Below are 19,083 nucleotides of genomic sequence, written 5' to 3'. Positions count from 1 at the left end.
CTAATCTTCTCTCCCCTCCCCACCCCAAACCTTCCAAGTTGAGGTATGCAGTCATACGTGTTTTCTGTGCTTCTTTCTTTTGTGTGGAAGGCAGAGATCTGTGTGAATGGATTTGTAATTCTCAGTACAATTGGATTCTGGGTGACCTAGACCGTGGAGATTGCTGAAGTTGTTTTATCTTTGGCACATAATTTCTGTTTTGGACAAATTTGAGACATCATGGAAATCTGAGAAAATGTCCTCCATCTTGTTGCTTACTGGAGAAGTTAGTTTATAATAATCTGTTAATAATACAGATTAAATTTAAAAACATGTTGGCATTTGTAGAGAGTTGGTTGTTAAACATTTACTAGCACACTCTTGGCTCCGTGAGAGCAAGGTTTTGTCTTTGTATCTCTAGTGCCTCATAGATAGTAGGCACTTAATAAATTCTTGTTGATTGATTTACTTGCAGTTAATAGCTGCCTAATAAGTCTTTATTGAATTGAATATATAACAACATCCTTATTTTACAGATGAGGTAACTGAGCCCTATAGGTGAATTAACTTGCCAGGGCCATTTAGGTAGAAAGTCAGAGAACAGAGGTCTTCTGACTCCAAATCCAGTGATCTTTCTACTCTACCAAGGTGTTATGTTGAGGTTTAAAATGACTAACTTCCAGTCAGCTTCCTGGTCTTAATTTCATTTTCTATGAATTGGGGGTAATTAGTTAAAGCACCTCTAAGTACCTAAGGGCTAACATTTTCTGAGTCTATAAAGAGTTCTTTTTGATACAGAACTTTCAGATTAATTTAAAGTGTTATACACAAAGATATTTCTGACCATATCTAGCATAGCACCTTGCATATCATGAACATTCAAATAAATACTGATTTCAATTGATAATGAAGTGTAATTAATAGTATAATGAACTATTTTTTGGGGTAAGCTTCCCTTTCCCCCCATAGTCAGAAATATACAAACTTTTCTCTTGGTTTCTAGGCACTGGAAAGACCTCAACCCTTGTCAAATATGCTGAGAGGTGGTCTGACAGAAAATTTCTATATGTTGCATTCAACAAGAGTGTTGCAAAGCAAGCTGAGCACATGTTCCCAAGCAATGTTACCTGCAAAACTTTTCACTCCATGGCCTTCAGAGACAAAGGAAGGCTGTACGTATTGTCGCTACCATCATTATTGTTGCAAATTATTACTATCTTACATTTTTGTACATATAATATATGCAGACATAATATGTAAAACATATAATTTATGTGATATGTATATGACATTTGTGATAATGTGTAACTATGGTAGTAAGTGGAAGGTTTGACATCATTGTCCTTATTTATAAATAGAGAATAGAAAATGAGAGATTCAGTAACTCACCATCTCAGTCCTCTTACATTTTGAATAGCAACAACAAAGTTACTCAGATTTTCTCACTGTGCAGTGACATAAGCCATACCATTTTCCTTCCTACTTGTAAATTGCCTGGACTTACCCTTCAGTGAAATATAGTGACACCAGAATGTTGCAAGGTCTAAGAAAGACACATATCTTCAAAACTTTACATTACTATGGACCTGACATGGGCTTCATGCTTCTTTACCTGAGGATCAATTTCTCTAAGTTCAGGGAGGTTCATGAACAGATTCTTTTTCTTTTTTTCCCCTGGTCATAGTTGCTCTGGAAGAATGAAGCGTTGTGGAGAAAAGAAATTGACTTTGATTAAATCACAGATATTTGAAGAATTGATTAATACAATTCTTTATAGTATAAGTATATCCTCATTTGACCTTGACAACACTATGATGAAGACAGGTTAGGAATTATTATGGTCTTTTGATTCCTAGCCCAATATTCTATTATACACCTTACACACACTGCAGTTTACTATTTGTTAAATAACTTTGGATATTCATTATAGGTACCAGATAGAGAAGAAACTGAATCCTTTCAAGCTCACACCCTTCATGGTCAACTCTGTCCTTTCAGAAGGGAAAGCAGGATTCACAAGGGCCAAATTAGTGTGCAAGACCTTAGAAAATTACTTTGCCTCTGCTGATGAAGATTTGAACATTGAACATGTGCCCATATGGTGGAAGAACAGTCAGGGACAGAAGGTCATGGTAGATCACAGTGAAAAGCAGGTAAGTGTTTTCAACTGAAAAAAATAGTCTTAGAGATTTAGATTTGAAGAGAGTGAATGTTGACATGGTGCAATCTCAGTGTTTCTCTCTTACATTTCTCCTTATCACCCTCTTTTTTGATGTATTTATTTTTTTTCTGAGGATTCCTAAGTTTACTGAAAAAATTGCAACAACAGATATTAAGCAGCACCTCTTGGTGTTTTAAAGTTCATCTCAGCTGTGTGCTAAGTAGTTAACTTGTAGATTAAACAAATTGGCAAAATCTAGAACTTCAGCATTTCTTTGATATCAGAATCCATTTCAGTGATCTCCTGATTCAGAGCAGAGACCTCAAGGAACCTTTCTTTCCCTTCCTGAAGATAGCTCTCAAAGGACAGAGTGTCTCTGGATCCATTTCATCAGATGAATAACATATCCCTTGGTCCTTTTGAGGAACTTTTTGCCATGGATAGGAAAATCTCCTAACATATAGCCTTGTTCATAGAGCAGTTGTTCCTCATGCGGGTATAATACTTTAAAAAAATAAGTTGTATTGATGTATTTGTTTTCTTACCTCTCTCTTTACCTCCAAAAGAACCATTTTATATAATAAATAGTGTTTTTTTAAAAACAAGAAGAAGAAGAGGAAAAAAATCAGCACAACCAATCAATACAAGTGTGCGTTATGTGCACCGCTTGTGGGTCTGTTTTCTACAAAAGAATAAAGTGGGAGTGTCTTCTTAGATCTCTTTCTTTGTCTGTCTCTGTCTCTGTCTCTTGTCTCTCTCTCTCTCTTTTGGAGGCAATTGGGGTTAAGTAATTTGACCAGAGTCACGCAGCTAAGAGTCTGAGGCCAAATTTGACCTCAATTCCTCGTGACTCCAGGGCTGGTGCCACCTAGCTGTCCCTTCAGTGCTCTTCTTTCAAACGTGCTTGTTTTTTACAGTTTTGTGACATTGACTTTTGATGTGTGTAGGTTTGTTTCTTTTTACATTGTTGTAGTTACTGTGGGTATATGTTTTTTTGGCTCTCCTTACTTCACTGTGCATCAGTTCATGCAAATCTTTCCATGCTTGTCTGTATTGATCACATTTCACCATTTCTTACAACACAGTAATATTCCATTACGTTTATGTACCACAGATTGTTTAGGCATTCTCCAATCTATGAGCATCTATTTTGTTTCCTATTCTTTGCTATTACAAAATGTGCTGCTATAAATATTTTGTAGTACATTGGAACTTCTTGTCAATGGTCTTCTTGGGCCAGTAAAATGAAATCTCTGATTCAAAGGTTATGGACATTTAGTCAGTTTATTTGCATAATTCCAAATTGCTTTCCAAAATGGTTGCACCAGTTCATAGCTCTACGAGCAGTGGCCCAGTGTAACTATCTTCCCATAATCCCTCCAACATTGACTATTGCCATCTGACACAATCATCTTTGTCATTTTGGAGGATATGAGGTGAAACGCCAGGGTTGTTTTGATTTACATTTCTATTATTAGTGATTTAGAGCATTCTTTCATGTGTTTGTTAGTAGTTTGTAAATTGTTCTTTTGAGAACTGTTTATTCATATCCTGTGACTACTTAGCTATTGGGGAATGGCTGTTTTTCTTATATTTATACCTATTATTTGTTTATTTATCTTGGATACCAACTCTTATCAGAGAGATTTGATAACAAAGATTTTTTTTTTCCATTTGACTCCTACCCTTCTTATTCCAGGTGCATTAAAATTTTCAGTTTCATGTAATCATGTTACTTGTTTTATCTTTCGTAATTGCCTCCATCCCTTCTTTGGTTAAGAATTCATTGTCCACTAAGAAGTATATGACCTGCTTCTCTTCTAATTTTTTTATAATATGGTCCTTAATATTAAAACATGTATCCATTTAGAATATATTGTGGAATGTAGTGTAAGGTGTTGGTCTTAGACTGTCAGACTGCTTTACAGTTTTCTCAGCAGTTTTTAATCAAATAAAGAGATCTTTCCTAAATAATTGTTTCCATTTTATTGAACACTAGGTTATTAAGTTTCGTTGTTTCTGATTCTTGCTTACCTTGCCTCTTCATTGCTATTTTTTAACCAACACCAGATGATTTTGATGACTGCTGCTTTATAATATAGTTTGAAATGTGAAAATGCTAGTCCCTCTTCATCCCTATTTCTTTTCGTAATTTCCCTTGATAGTCTATTTTATTTTTCTGAATAAATTTTGTTATTATTTTATCAGATTCTATAAAGGATTCTTTTGTTAATTTGATTAGTATAGCACTAAAGTGTAAGTTGACTTTGGTAGTATTGTCATTTTTATTATATTGTCATGACCCAGACATGAACACTGAATATTGCTCCAGCCTTTTTTTCTTTCTTTTTTAAGAAGAGCTGAATTAAATCTATAAAATGATTTATGTGCTTTGATAGACTGACTCCTGGGTATTTCATGTACTTTGTAGTCATATGGAATGAGATTTCCCTGGAGCAGCTAGGTGGTGCAGTGGAGAGCGCACCAGCCCTGAAGTCAGTAGGACCTAATTTCAAATTGGCCTCAGACCAATCATTTGACACTTAATTGCTGTCTGACCCTGGGCAAGTCACTTAACCCCAATTGCATAAAAATAAATAAATAAAATGGAATGATATTTTTCTTTTCTGTTATTGTTTCTTAGGTTTTATTATTAGTATATAGACATGCTGTCGATGTTTGAGATTCTGTTTTGTAGCCTAAACTTTGTTGAAGCTGTTAATTGTCTCAATGGTATCTTTGCTGATTTCCTAGAATTTTCTATGTAAATTGTCATCCATACATAGGGATAATTTTTAATCTTTTTTTTTTTTGTTTTTGTTTTTTGTTTTTTTGTTTTGGCTAGGCAGTGGGGTTAAGTGACTTGCCCAGGGTCACACAGCTAGTAAGTGTTATGTGTCTGAGGTCAGATTTGATTTAATCTCCTTTTAAAAACCTGTCTTTATGCCTTTAATATCTTTCTGTTGTTTTATTGCTATTGCTAGTATTTCCATAACTATATCAAATTATGTTTGAGAGTCATCTTTGTTTTACTCAAATATTTAATGGGAAAAGTTCTAATACAGGAGTTGGCAAACTATAGTCTATGGGTCATATCCAACCACATCTTGTTTTTGTATGGCCTGGTAGCTAAGAATGGTTTTTACGTTTTAAAATACATAAAGTTTAATGTAAAAACTATTCTTATTAAAAAGCAGAGCATCCCCTGTAATTTGCCGACCCTTTTTTTAGTCTCTCCTCATTGCATATGATGCTTGCTTTTAATTATATAGTTGTAATGATATTTTTTTTTAAATTTTGTAATGATATTTTTTAAAAAGGTTTCTCTGTGCCTATACTTTGTAGAATTTTTAGCATAAAGATGAGAAGTATACTTTAGAATGTAATGCTTTCTGATAATAATCCAGTTCACATTCTTAATGGTCTTGGTCTGGATGTGACCCATCTAATCCCTGAGGGTTCAAGGGACTCTGTACTTTTCAACACACTTTCCCAGATAGCATTTTACTTTTATCTTCATAATGAGATAGGCAGAGCTTATTTTCCTTATTTTACAGATTAGAAAACTGAGGCATAGAGAAGTTAAGTGACTTGCCCAGAGTCTGCTGAGGAGTCTCTTTTTGGTGATCCAAGCTGCAAAGGCCTCCTTTACAGGATTCTTGGTTCACTTCTCTCCTGCTGTGTTCAGCTGAGGGATTTCCCCCTCCTCCCAGATGCCACTGGGAGGGGTCTTCTTCACACTAACATTTTAGTTGGGAACTTTGGCACTTATTTAGATTTAGTCTTTAAGATTCTTCCTACTTGGTACTCTTTTTGCCTAGGAAATTCCTACCTCTTGCTCCTGAATCCCTGTGATTCAGAATTCCCATCTACCTATGTGAAAACACTTTTCCCTTCCTTCTTTCTTCCCATATTCTTATCTATATCCAGCTTAAACTTACCCACCCTTGTACTTTACCTCTCTACCTTCTCATGTCACACCCTTGCTTAAGAAGCTTCTGCAGCTTTCTGTTACTTCTTGAACAAAACACAAACTCCTCTGTGATTTAAGTCCTCTTACAAAATGACTCCAATCTCTTTCTTCCAATGAATTTCATATTACTTGTCTCTCCACCCCCCCATATTCTACGTTCCACCCAGACTGACCTTCTTGTTTGTCATATAAAATGTTACGCATGCAGCCTCTATATCTTTATTTATATTGGCTCCTCCCTATATCCAGAGTTCTCGCTCTCCCACTTTGTTCCTAGCTCTTAGAGCCCTGACTGTTGTTCCACCTCCTATATATGGCCTTTCCTGTCCCCTCCATTGGCAGTATTCCTCCATCCTCAAAAAGTGTTTGTGCTTATTTTTTAATGTGGTATAGCTACTTCTCAGAGTTTACTAACCTCAGCAGAATGTCAGGTTCTGAGAGATAAAAGAGAACAATCCTACACTCTTAAGGAGCTTATGGTATACTGGATGGATGCATTATTTACTCAAATAACTAAATAAAAAATAATTTAAGAAGAGAACACCAACAAACTAGGGGAACCAGGAAAGACTTCCTGTACATGTTGCACCTGATGTGATCTTTGAATGAAACTAAGTTTTCTGAAAGATGAGGAGGGAGTTTATTTCAATTATGAGGATATCCTATGCAAAGGCCTAGAAGTGTGAGATACCATTTTGAATTCGGGAAATACTAAATAATCCATTTTGACTGAAGGATAGACTGCATAAAGAAAAGTAAAGTGAGATATATGTCTGGGAATTTAGGCTGGGAGCATTCTGTGAAAGGCAGCAGAAGGTTAGAAGATGGATTAAGGAGTAGAGAGACTTCAGGCAGGGAGATTAATTGTGAAGTTGGTTTTGGTTTTTTTTGTTGTTTTTTGGTGAGACGTGATGAGGTCCTGAAATAGGCCGATAGCTGTATGAATAGTGAGAAGGGCACAAAGGTAGGAAATGGAATGCTGGATTTAGGAACATTAAATAGGGCAGTTTGGCTGGAATTTAGAATGTGTGAAGGGAAGTAATGTGCAATAAATGTGTAAAGGTAGATGAACTAGGTTGTAAATGTTATGCTAAGGAGTTTATGTTTTATGTTAATGGAAATAGGGAGCCATTTAACAGCCATATGACACAGTCTTACCCTTTGTTTAAAGTTAACACTGTTTTGATCTTTTTATTTTTTACTTATTGCTTTTCTTTTTATATTACACCTGCCCCCTCAAAGTACCAATCATTGAATTATACAAAATTAAGATAGAAAAAAAGCAGTTCAGGAAAGCAAACCAATACATTAACCAAATTTTACGTTATTTGCATTTTGTAATGGGTTGACCTGACTCAGGCTGGTAGGCTGAGTGTTGGAACAAATGAAACAGTTGTGATAGAACAAAGTGAAATAGTCATAGATAACTCAACAGTTAACAAAATGTAGTTTTTATACCTATAGCATAGAAAGTCTATTCAAAAAGGATATTGTAGTACTTAGCTTGGGTGGATTGAGTCTCTCCTTGCCTCAGGGTCCCAACTCCACTTGAATGATCCTTTATTTATATGGCCAAGCTTCCATAGCTATTGAACCTAGAGGTTTTTGCCCAGTCTCCTGAGCTAGTCAAGTACTGAGGACAGCTTTGTTGCCTTTTGGGGAAAAAACATAGCTTAACGCACATGGAGGTTGGGAAAGGGAAAACCCTGGTAGTGTATGTGAGACCTTTCTTTCTATCTTTGACCTCCTTTGGGGGTATATGCCTCACATTGAAATTTCAGGTTCAAAAAGAGTAAGGACATTTTTTTCACTTTGTTGTTGACTCGTTTTTAGTCATGTCCAACTGTTTGTGACCCCATTTAGGGTTTTCTTGGTAAAGGTAGTAGAGGGGTTTGCCCTTTCCTTTTCCAGCTCATTTTACAGATAAGGAACCTGAAGCAAACAGGGTGAAGTGACTTGCCAGGGTCACGTAACTAGTAAATAAGTGTCAGAGGTAAGATTTGAACTTGGGAAAATGAGTCACTTTCCCTCTCTAGGCATCAGTTTCTTCATCTGTAAAATTAAACAGTTACAATGCATGGGAGTTTTAGGACCCTTCTAGGTCTAAAGCTTTGATCCTATGATTGGATATGGTCAGTGACGGAAAATAAAGAGTAGAAAAGATAACCATTGAGATTGTAAACCAGGAAGGAGGGAGGGAGAGAAGAAAGGAACTGTGGGAGTGGGTGCTATTATTGTCCCCATTTTATAGTTGAGAAAACTGAGGCAGTCAGAAGTTAAGGGGCTTTCCCAGTATCACAGAGCCAGTACGTATCTGAGGCCAAATTTGAACTCAGGTCTTCCTGACTCCAGACCTAGCACTCTATCCGCTGTACCACTTAACAGACTGTAAGAATAACAGCGTGTATAGTGAGATGATGAGTTTGGAATGTCTATAGAATGTCCTGCAGACACGTGGTTAGGAAGGACTAGAAGTCTGGTAAATATTAGAAATCTGTCTATACAGTTGGGAGTCATCTACAAAGAGATTATATAATTATTATAATATATTGTAATTACAATTCAGTTATATAATTGAACCCATGAGAACTGACAGGGTCACTAGAGCAGTGTCTAAGTTTCCAGTACTGGGTCAATTTTCATATCAAAAGCTCTTCTCCATTCTGGATTTCTCATCAGAAAGAAGCAAATTTTCTGACCTTTTTTGAAAAACCATCTATTATCAGGGTGGCATATGTAAGTTTTGCAGAATAGGTAATTTTGAGGGGCAGGATAATTTCTCTTGCCTTTCAGTATATTGCATGCCAACTATTGTTGTTCACTTTTAGTTCTTGTTGAGTAGGCTTATAAAATCCTAATGAATGATTCTTGATAATATAAGTTGCTTTCTTCTTGCTACTTCTTAAAGAGTCCTTTTGATATGAAACTCTAGAAACTGGTGACTATATTTAGTTAAACTTAGGGTTCTCCTCTTTGAGCCTCCTATGGATTATATTATGGGAGAAATATCTCCTCTTTGAGTTCTGGTGGTAGGTTACTGCTGCTGAAATAAGTCTACCACAATGCAGAAATTATAGGTTTTATTATGCTTAAGCACAGGTTCAGGATTAAAAAGAAATAATCCCAAGCAAAGATTAGGATTTTAAAAAGGCTTTTTATAGACAAAATACATCAGAGTGACAAGAATTCTTTTACATATTGCAATTTCATACGTTCTTTTAGGTTATCAAAGTAAAAAAAGATTCATAATTCTATGCTTCCTTCAATTTCATTAAAATTGAACAAACAGTTAAACAGAATCATAATTAAACAGACTCTAGGTAAAGGTGAGTCCGGTTACAGATTAAACTATATTTAGAGGGTTCACAATGGGCAGATTGAGAGGGGCGATTTATGCCTTTATGTCCCTTCCTCAAATAAAGGAAATCAAATTGCTTGGTGAAGTCTTGCCTCTTTTTTTTTCTTCTTCTTATGTGAGGAATGTTTGAGGCCTTAAGTAAATTTCTACATCCTATGGAACATGTTTTCTGCTAGCTCAATAACCTCCTAACTAGAAGGAACAGCCTTGACCCTCCCCAAATAATGAAAATTAATAACAGAAAATCAAAGATGAAAAATTATTATCACAATTGTATTGATTTGGAATCTGCTTTCTTTTTCTAGTAGTTATAGATGGTTTCTGGAATGTGATGTCAGGCTCTGTTTCTTCACATATTGGGAAGCTAATAATTCCCAGATTGTTTCACAAAGTTCTGCAGTCTACCTTTATTGCTTTGCTTTATAGTTATCTAAGTGTTTTCAGTTTTAGCTTTTTTTTTTGTTTAGTTTGCTCTGTCGTTTGTTCTTTCATCCCAGCCTTTTTTATTGTTTTTGTTCTGCCTGTTCCATTTTGTCAGTCACAATCCTACTTCTTTGAGATTTGTCACCATTCCTTCTATAAGTTCTGGTGTTCATCATTTTTAACTCCCCCTTTAGCATTCTTATTTCTTTATTTTTGTGAATGTCATAAGAGAATCTTTCAGTGTTTATACCACCATTTCTTTAAGGCAACAAGTCACACAACTAGCTAAAGCTTGCAGAATTTATTTGACATCAAACTTTAGCTCAAATAATAAGTGGTTAGTGATAAGACAATTTCTGGTTCAGCTTTACTACCTTAATTTATTTAAGATGAGCATGTCAAATAAGTAGCTCCAGGGTTAATGGTTCAGGTTATACTGCAAATTCCAGCTTTTTCTCTGGTGTTTTTATTTTACTTGCTGTAGATCTTCCCCCTCTTCTATCTGTTCTTTGATGTATAAATCTTTACCTTCCCTTCTGACCTCTAAAATGGCATTGTATCTGTCCTACCTATATGACTAAGATCTATATAAAGTTGCTAAAACTGATGCTGAGGCCCACTGGTTTTTGTATACCATGAGTTTATACTTTGAGCATATAATAAACTGGTTTCTACATGTTAATAGTTTTGATTAGCAGTAGTACCTATCAGTGAATCCTTGGATAATTTTTATATTATGGTTATTTTATTTTCCTTTATATGCTATGTAAATATTCTAGCCTCTCTAGAGATTCCTGTGGTAGCTTGGGAGGAAGGAGACATTAAATGTGCTAAGCTCTATGTGTTAAGGTCTGAGGATATAAATCCTGCCCTCGAGGAGCCTATGTTCTTTTTTTTCTTTTTTCATGAAAAACATTTAATATGAATGTATTATTAAATATTTAACCCGAGGCCCTTGTCATGTTGGGACCATTTAGTAAGAACGTGCGCAAGTGAGGCCTTCTTTAAATAAGTTTCTCTTGTCTCAGTACTTAAGTTACTGCCTTTTTCTGGGACCTGGGAAACTAGCTTTCCACCAAAATTAACATGGAACAGAATCATAACAATGTGCCACCACCTTATCTCCTACAGGTGGATTTTTCCAACATGGTGCTTGTTTGGATAAAAAAAGAGTTAAATTATACAGTTATCAGATTTTCACTTTTGGAGATGGCATGGATTGCCCAGAAGTAGAGAGTCATACTTTAGTCTTGGCTACTGTAATAATAGGCACTATACTAAAAACTTCTGAGAATATAGAGCTTTGCAGTTAACAGAGCCTTTCACAATTTACAGAACACTTGAACAGAAGTATAGCTGGAAAAACATTGACCTGGAATATGCGACATGTATTCTAGCCCTGAATCTGCCACTAACACACTAGGTCGCCTTGGCCAACTTCTTTTTCCTCTCTCTGGGCTTGCTTCCCACATCTGTCAAATGAAAGGGTTGATGACAGAATATGTTAGCTTATGTCGCAAAGACATGTAACATAAGGGGTCTGGCATATGGTAGGTTCTTTCAGTGGACATTCCATGGCTCTGGGGGTCTACAGTCCCCTTCTAACTCTAATTCTCAGCTCAGGTACTCTGGTGACTCTAAGGTTCCTTTTAGCCTGAACATTCTGGTCCCCTCCAACTCTTTCATTTTATGATTCTCTATCTTATCACTCTGGATTCTCACTCTAAGGTAGGCAGGGAAGATTGTCATTTTTGCTGTAGTTTGATGCCTGCAATTGCTTGTTGTCACAGAAGTGAGAGGGAAATAAATACCTATTATAATACATATACTTCTGAAAATTTTTACTTAAGGATCCCCCACCTCCCACCCACTCATGAAGCAGTCTCAGCCACAGTCCCCATTTCTGTCCTCCAGGAGCCTGTCTTCTAATGGGGAAGATCACATACGAAAGGGAGCAGACAGAAAGGAGAGTGGGGCAGGAAGTGAAGAAACCCAGTGGGGAACTTGGAATGAAGTCAGAGGCCACAAATAGAGGTTCCAGGAGGAACATACCATTGGAAGAAGAGAGTTGGGCTTTGCAGAAGGATATTCCAAATTAAAACAAGTAGAAGGAAAGGTTGAGGAGATCCCACTGTTGAGGGAAGTTCCAGAATGAGCCAGCAGGAACAGGGGGTGGTTTTGAAGTCTAGAAAGTCATGAACAGAACTGGGATGAGTGAAGGTATGACCATTCTACCCTTTAGAGGTACCTTTGTTGTAACCATATTTTTTCCATCACTATATTGGGGTCTCTTATGCGTATTCATTTCTTTGAGATTTCTGTTAATTCTCTTATGAGGTTTTTCCTGTTAGGGTTTTGTTGTGGGAAGAATATTATCCCCCATTGAATTCATGTGATAGACTGTTATGGAATAAATCTATAACAGTGCAAAAATTTAGAGGTAGGAACCTGGGATTTATTATGCTTAAGCACAGATTCAGGAGGTAGAAAAATAACCCTGAAAAAAGATTGGAGTTTCTGACAAAGCTGTAAGAGAAAAATGACATCAGAGAGATCATTTTTCAACATACAGCAACTTTAAAAGAGCATACAAGCCGAGTCAAACAGATTTGTTATTTCATGCTTCCTCCAATTATGGTTGAGTAGACTCAGTTAGAACAAATTAGTAAACAGACTAAGTTACAGATTTAAACACTGAATTTCAAATTTCTACTCAGGAAACCACAAGGCTATATTTTAAAGAAGTCATAATGGGCTAATTAAGAGTAGGAAGTTTACATATCACAAAGGTAACCAAAGGTTCAGAGCCAGGAAAATCCTTTCCACAAAGTTAGCTAAATCCCCCTGAAGGGTTTAAAATTTTTGTAGATGCTTTATTTGCTTTTTCCTCTCTTTTGACTTCTTATCTTAGAAATGTCAAAAGTCTTTCCTCAATACTATCATTCATGAGTTAGGTTTTAGCCAGAGGAAATTAATATTAACAGGAGACAGCCAGATATTCAGGACAAATGACATAATAAAATTGAATAAAAGGGAATACAAAATTCTCATAAGGTTCTTTGCCCTTCATTTTTTTGGTCACTCTTTTATTTGATGCGTTTGTTGTTGTTTTGAAGTGGTCTAGGAGAACCAGACTTAGTTGTGACCAGCTTCACAGCCATTTTTTTTAATATAAAAACAATTTGTTGAGATGATGTAATTATAGGCTTTTCTTTAAAAATTATTTGCACCTCACTGGCCCTGAGAATAGGCTTTTTTTTTTTAATTTGGTTACATTCATTTGATTCAGTCCCTTATAAAATCCACACCTCATAAACAACAGATTAGAAACTAAGAAAAAATAAGTCTGGATTTATTGTGGATTTGCAGGTGGTTGTCACAAAGAAAAACCTTTAAGAATAGTCACTGGGCATGTGAGAGATTTAAAGAGTTGGTAGTCAATTAGTGTTGATGCAGATGTGACTGAGAGCATACTGCTTGGCCTCTATAGTTTTCAACTAGGCAGAGGATTACTTTTATGTCCAGCTCTGGATTGGAACATTACACCCTTCAGTCCAGGTCTCTGTTCAGAAAAGTAGTAGATTAAATGCTTCTCACTAGCACCAAATATTTTGGCAAAGAAACACTACCTTTTTTTGTTTGCTTATTTTTTAGTATTTTTTTTCATCATTTTCTTCATCTTCCTTTCAGGGGATAGGTCAAATGGACTGTGGCTGATATAAATAAAGTTTGTTCACAGCCATTTTGTTCAGACATCTCTGCAACATCTACATCTTTACTGTTCTCTCCATTCACACCCTTACCACCCTTATTCAGAACCTCAGCACTTCTTACCCAGACTGACTCTTAATTTACCTCTCTTCTTACAGGTTCTTCTAATCTGTCCTTTACAAAATTGCCAAAATAATCTTCCTGAGGCACTGAACTATGCCATTCACCTCTTTATAAGACTTTCAGTCCTTTCCAGTTACCTATAAGATAAAATATCCTAGATGATCCGAATCCCATCCACTGCCTTTTCAGCCTTATTTCATATTACTCCTTTGAAGCAATCTAGCTTTCTGCCAAACTAGGCTGTTTCCTGAACTTAATGTGCTGTGTCACGCTTTTGTATTCTTACATGCCATCCTTCATGGCATTTTCACTGACTTTCAGAATGATTTTCTTCCTTTAGGGATTAACTCAGGTGCAACTCCTTATTTGAAGCCTACCCTAATCCTTTAAGCTGAAAATATTCTTTCCTTCCTTAAATTTTTCTAAAGCAATTTGGAGCTCTTCTCACTACTTTCTAAATAAAACATAAACTTCTTTAGGATATGAACTGTTCATTTTTTTAAACCTTTCTATCCCCATTTTCAAGCACAGTGTCTTATACCTAGAATCAAATTAGTTAGTGTGTGTAAAATGCTTGGCAAACCTTAAAGTTCTACCCAGGTTGTCCCAAAAGTCTTAGTTTAGTCTTGAGCTGCACTAGCTAATTGCTGGCTATTTCTTTTATCATAGTTATTATCACCTAAGATGTACTTTAAAATGTTTGACTATTAAATAAATGAGTGGTGAGACTAATTCTTTAAATTTTTCATGTATATCATTCCGTCTTCCAAGAGCTACATTTGCAGGTGATTTGTTGACCTGGAACTGTCTTGAATTTTCTTCCTTGGCTCTTGAAAGTTTAGGGTCATAAGATCATAGATTAAAAGCAGGGATTCTTAATCTTTTTTGTTATCATGGACCTCCTTGGCAAACTAGTGAAGCCTATGAAACCCTTCTCAGAACATTTTTAATATATAAAATAAGATATATAAGGTTACAAAGGAAACCAATTGTAATGAAATTCGGTGATCAGAATATTTTAAAATAACAAATTCCTGGATCCCAGGTTAAGAAGCTCTGATTTAGAGCGTGAAGGGACTTTAGATCTCATTTTATAATTGAATAAACAGGGGCCCAGAGCTTAAGTGACTTGCCAGAGTTACATAAGTAGTAAGTGGTGGTCAGCATTTGAACCTAGGACCTCTGACTGTCTAAATCCAGGACTTTACAGCACACTGCCCACTTAGGCTATTATTATTTAGTTTTTCATAGAGGCTTTGCTTATGTTTAAGCCTTTCTTCCATTTTTATGAATTTTTCACATCTGCCCTCGTATTAATGTCAGTATATGGAACTACTGTGTATAGTGTTTATTATGTACAGTGTCAGAGTTAGGGACAGAATCTGCAACTCATCATCAAGTACAACAATCCACAAGGAGGGCTTTGACATTCTCTGTACCCATCATCTTTTCTTTTTGATGAATCAGTCAGTTACTGATCTGCAAAACTTTGTCCTTAAATGTCCTATAAACTTTAAAAAACAAACTTTCATTTTCTTCTTTTTCTGTGTGTCCTACTTTTCCTCTTCCTTGTTTTCTTCTTCTTGTATTCTAGTCTTACTACCTTTGACTCCTAGACCCTGAGGATATAGAGGATAGACAAGTCCACACAGAATTTGGATATTTTCCCAATCAGAATTATAGTTTGGGTTGGAAGAAACTGGACTAGACTGTGCCCATTGCCTTAATTTTGAAACCTGATTTCCATAATTACAGGGTCTTCTCTCTTTTAATGCCTTCAGTCTTTGATAGAATATATTTTGCTTTCTAGAATGGTGCATATGAAGCAGCCAGACTTTGGGAGAACATGAAGAAGTTGGAAGAGTGCAGAGAAGAGGCTTATCATATGACTCATGATGGTATGGCAAGTGCTAACATAAGTCTTACCTATGGAATATGACTTGTTTACTCTGGAGATTTGAGCCATAACCTCTTGTCTCTTTTAGGCTATTTGAAACTTTGGCAACTTAGCAAGCCTTCTTTTGGTGCTTATGATGCCATCTTTGTGGATGAGGCCCAGGACTGTACTCCAGGTGATAAATACAGGAAATAAATCTAAAATAAGTAGAAATTGTGTGCTTGCTCTCTCTCCCTCTCCATGTATACATATAGATATGTGTGTGTTTATATATACATATATGTGTATGTATAATTGCTCTATATACATATATGTATGTGAATATGTGTGTGAAATTTCAGTTAACAGTCATTATTCTGTCTCTGACACTGACACTAACTGTACAGTCTCGAACAATTCTCTTAAACATTTTAGGCCTTGGTTTCTTCATCTTTTTTGTAAAATAGGCATAATAATACTTTATAAACCCTAAAGACCTTCCCACCCCCATTTTTATGAGACAGTTGTTACTTGGCTTTGAATCCTGCCTCTTACCCTTAACCATGTGTAAGTTTCACTGTATCTGAACCTCAATTTACTTTCCTATAAAATGGTACTTACTTCATAGGATTGTTCTGAGGAAAGTTTTTTGTAGACCTAAAAGAGCCATATAAATATGAATTATTATCCATGCTTAAAAAGGAAGCAGCGATATAAATCATCCCAAAACCATTTGTGTCCTACTTTGAAGTATATCATGTAAAGATAAATATGCTTATCTTCTTACTTATGTTTTGCTTTCAGTTAGCATTATTAAAATATATCTGGCTTCCCCAAGAACCAGTCAACTGATGGCAAAGGGTCAGTAATCTTAGGATGAAAATTTTTGTTACAGATAATATAATGCCCATGTGGATAATACATGTAAATGTACAATGTGCATGCACATGTGAATGTAGTTCTCTGAGGGATCTTGTTGGTTTCCAATTGGGATAAAACAAGCAGAATGCATTAGTTTGTTTTCTAAGGATACTTGTGCTTAGTAAATGTTTGCATCATTGCAAATTGTCACATGTTACTGATAAACTACATGAATGTTTATGATATTTTTGGTTTTGATTCATATACTTAGTCCTTTAGAGAAGGGAAGAACAAGGGAAGACATTATGCGCTGCTTGGAGCTTACAAGATTTAGTTTCTTCTGTTCCTTATGAAGAATTATTTATTCCTGTTTTATTGGCTGTAGTCCCTTGAGATCATACTCTCTTCTCCTTTTTGGTTGTAGCCATCATAGACATAATTCTATCCCAACCATGTGGAAAAATCTTTGTAGGGGACCCACACCAACAGATCTACACCTTTCGGTATGCTATTAATGCCCTTTTTGCAGTCCCACACACACATCTCTTCTATCTCACACAGGTAAGAACTTTCCCTACTCTCAAAGCATCATTTTTATGTTTGTTTTTTTAATTGTGCTTTCCTCCTTTTACCATTTTGTTTGTCCATCTGTGAATAGGTAAAGGCTATAAGGAGGGCAATGAAATTCTGTTAAGTTATGGGCCTGAAATGTGTGCCCAAATCTCTTAGATTCTAGCCTACTCTTTTTGTGGTTTTCTTCCTTAAGGGCTGGCAAAAATCCACTTGACTACCTTCTTAGCATAGTTTGGACCTTCTAAGGAGGATTGTTAGATACAACTTGTGTGCATTGTAGCTTTCCCCTCTGTATAACACCAGCCTTCCTGTACCCAGAAGTCCAGCGGTGTTTAGAAAGGAACTGGGGCTCTGGCAGTAGTACCTGCAGCCACATCATAGCCCACTGTTATAACTTTCCTTTTGATACAATGTATCCAGCCCTGCCGAGTCTCCTATAAGCCATAGCTATTGTTTTGGCTTGGCTGTCATTACAGGCACTTTAGGCATCTCACACAGGTTCTTGTATGACCCATTACAAGATAAGATATTGTTCGTCTTCATAGCTCAGTCAGTCAAACATTGGATTTGGAGCCAAAGCTCTTTGAAGTAAGAATTTTTTGTTCAGTTGCAGAGAAGCTTCCAGTATTGTAGCTAAGAATTAAAAAGAACCAGTCAGCCAAGCAGATCCTGAAGCCTCCACCATTTTTCTATCGACAGACATTTATTAAGAATGCTGTGTGCTCTACATTGAAGATACAAAAATAACACAAGAAGCTTTGTCTGTGTGTGTGTTTTGGGATGATACATCAATAATTGTAATAAAAGTTAGAATGACATTAAGTGAACAGAAGAGAACCAACAGAGAGGCATATGAGGATTCTTTTGGGAGGTTAGAGGAAGGCATTAGGGAAGGCTTCGTGGCGGTAGCATCTTTACAGTAGTTGGACATAGGGGAATGGTGAGCATAAAGGGAAGAAGTCATGAGGGCAAGGTGAAATTGAAATACAGCAATAGCCTAGGTTGGCTAGAACATGGATGCATGGCAGTTGGTAGTTATGGAAATGAATTGTCCTGAGGTTGGGGGAAGGGGAGTCCTCAGATGACTTAAAGTTTACTTGGCCCTGTATCAGAACCAGATAGCAAACTGATACAGACATGAATTCTTGAAAATGTCAGAGAACAGAGGTGTGCCAGGTATCTGGTATGGCATGCAGGGGTAGTTTTGTTTTTAATTTGTCATAGATTTTTTTTTTTAATTTGTCATAAATTTCTTTGGCTGTCAGGAAATTGTTTTCAAATGCACAAAATAAATAGGATTACAAAGGAAATCAATTGTATTAAAAGAAAGATGTAATTTTTTTTTCCCCATCCAAGTTTGTGGTTTCTCCTGTAATTAATCTACTTGGATTACTTGGGAATCCTTGGACCGTAGGTTAAGAACTCCTGGTCTAGAGGGTGGTAGATAGGGGGTAAAAAGGGGAATGTTGCTGTAGTGCTTGTATGAGAATAGGTCCTTAACCAAAATTAGAGAAGCAGCGTGGCCTAATGGAAATAACACAGCCAGGGGAACAGAAGTTCTGGATTCAGATTCTACTTCCAATGTCTACTACATATATGACTTGGGGCAAGTAATTTAATATCTGGGTTTCATTTTACTTATCTGTAAAATGTGGGAATTAAGCTAGATAGTCTCTGAAATCTATGGTTTTGTGAAGATCCAACTCTAGATCTTTGATGCTGTGATGTCAAAGTGAAGGAATGTAGGTGAGAAGCATAATGAAGGATAAAACTGAAAGAATCTGGATAATAAGAGAATCATAACATCACAGTATCTTGGAGGTGAATTAGATTTTATGCCACTCATTTTGCACTCCCCCACCTTGCCATGCCTCCCCATCCCCACTCCCAGCCCAATGAATCCCTTCTGTAATATCCTGTAACATCTCCAGTTTCCTTAAGGTTTTGAACTCAGGGTTTCTGATGTTGTTTCCACTGTACCATACTGTCTACATCCAGATTCTACTTGAATGCCTTCAATGGATGAAAACTTACTACCTCATGAA

At 36.3% G+C, this 19,083-nt stretch overlaps 1 protein-coding gene across 5 annotated transcripts in view; it reads left to right on the top strand.

The window, feature by feature from the left end:
- Nucleotides 1-19,083, top strand: part of FBH1 (F-box DNA helicase 1) — an 80,206-nt gene that overhangs the window by 33,773 nt on the left and 27,350 nt on the right. For all 5 annotated transcript variants that reach the window (XM_027858938.1, XM_027858934.1, XM_027858936.1 and 2 more), the window contains 5 exons: nucleotides 983-1,151; nucleotides 1,910-2,132; nucleotides 15,539-15,626; nucleotides 15,714-15,800; nucleotides 16,890-17,026. In XM_027858938.1, coding sequence (XP_027714739.1) covers nucleotides 983-1,151; nucleotides 1,910-2,132; nucleotides 15,539-15,626; nucleotides 15,714-15,800; nucleotides 16,890-17,026 — 704 coding nt within the window. The remainder of the gene's footprint in view (nucleotides 1-982; nucleotides 1,152-1,909; nucleotides 2,133-15,538; nucleotides 15,627-15,713; nucleotides 15,801-16,889; nucleotides 17,027-19,083) is intronic.

Source organism: Vombatus ursinus, unplaced genomic scaffold (genome assembly GCF_900497805.2).
Source record: "Vombatus ursinus unplaced genomic scaffold, bare-nosed wombat genome assembly UNPS02013950.1, whole genome shotgun sequence".
Taxonomy (NCBI): domain Eukaryota; kingdom Metazoa; phylum Chordata; class Mammalia; order Diprotodontia; family Vombatidae; genus Vombatus; species Vombatus ursinus.
Note: the sequence above shows the minus strand (reverse complement) of the source record. Positions and strands in the feature narration are given on the sequence as shown.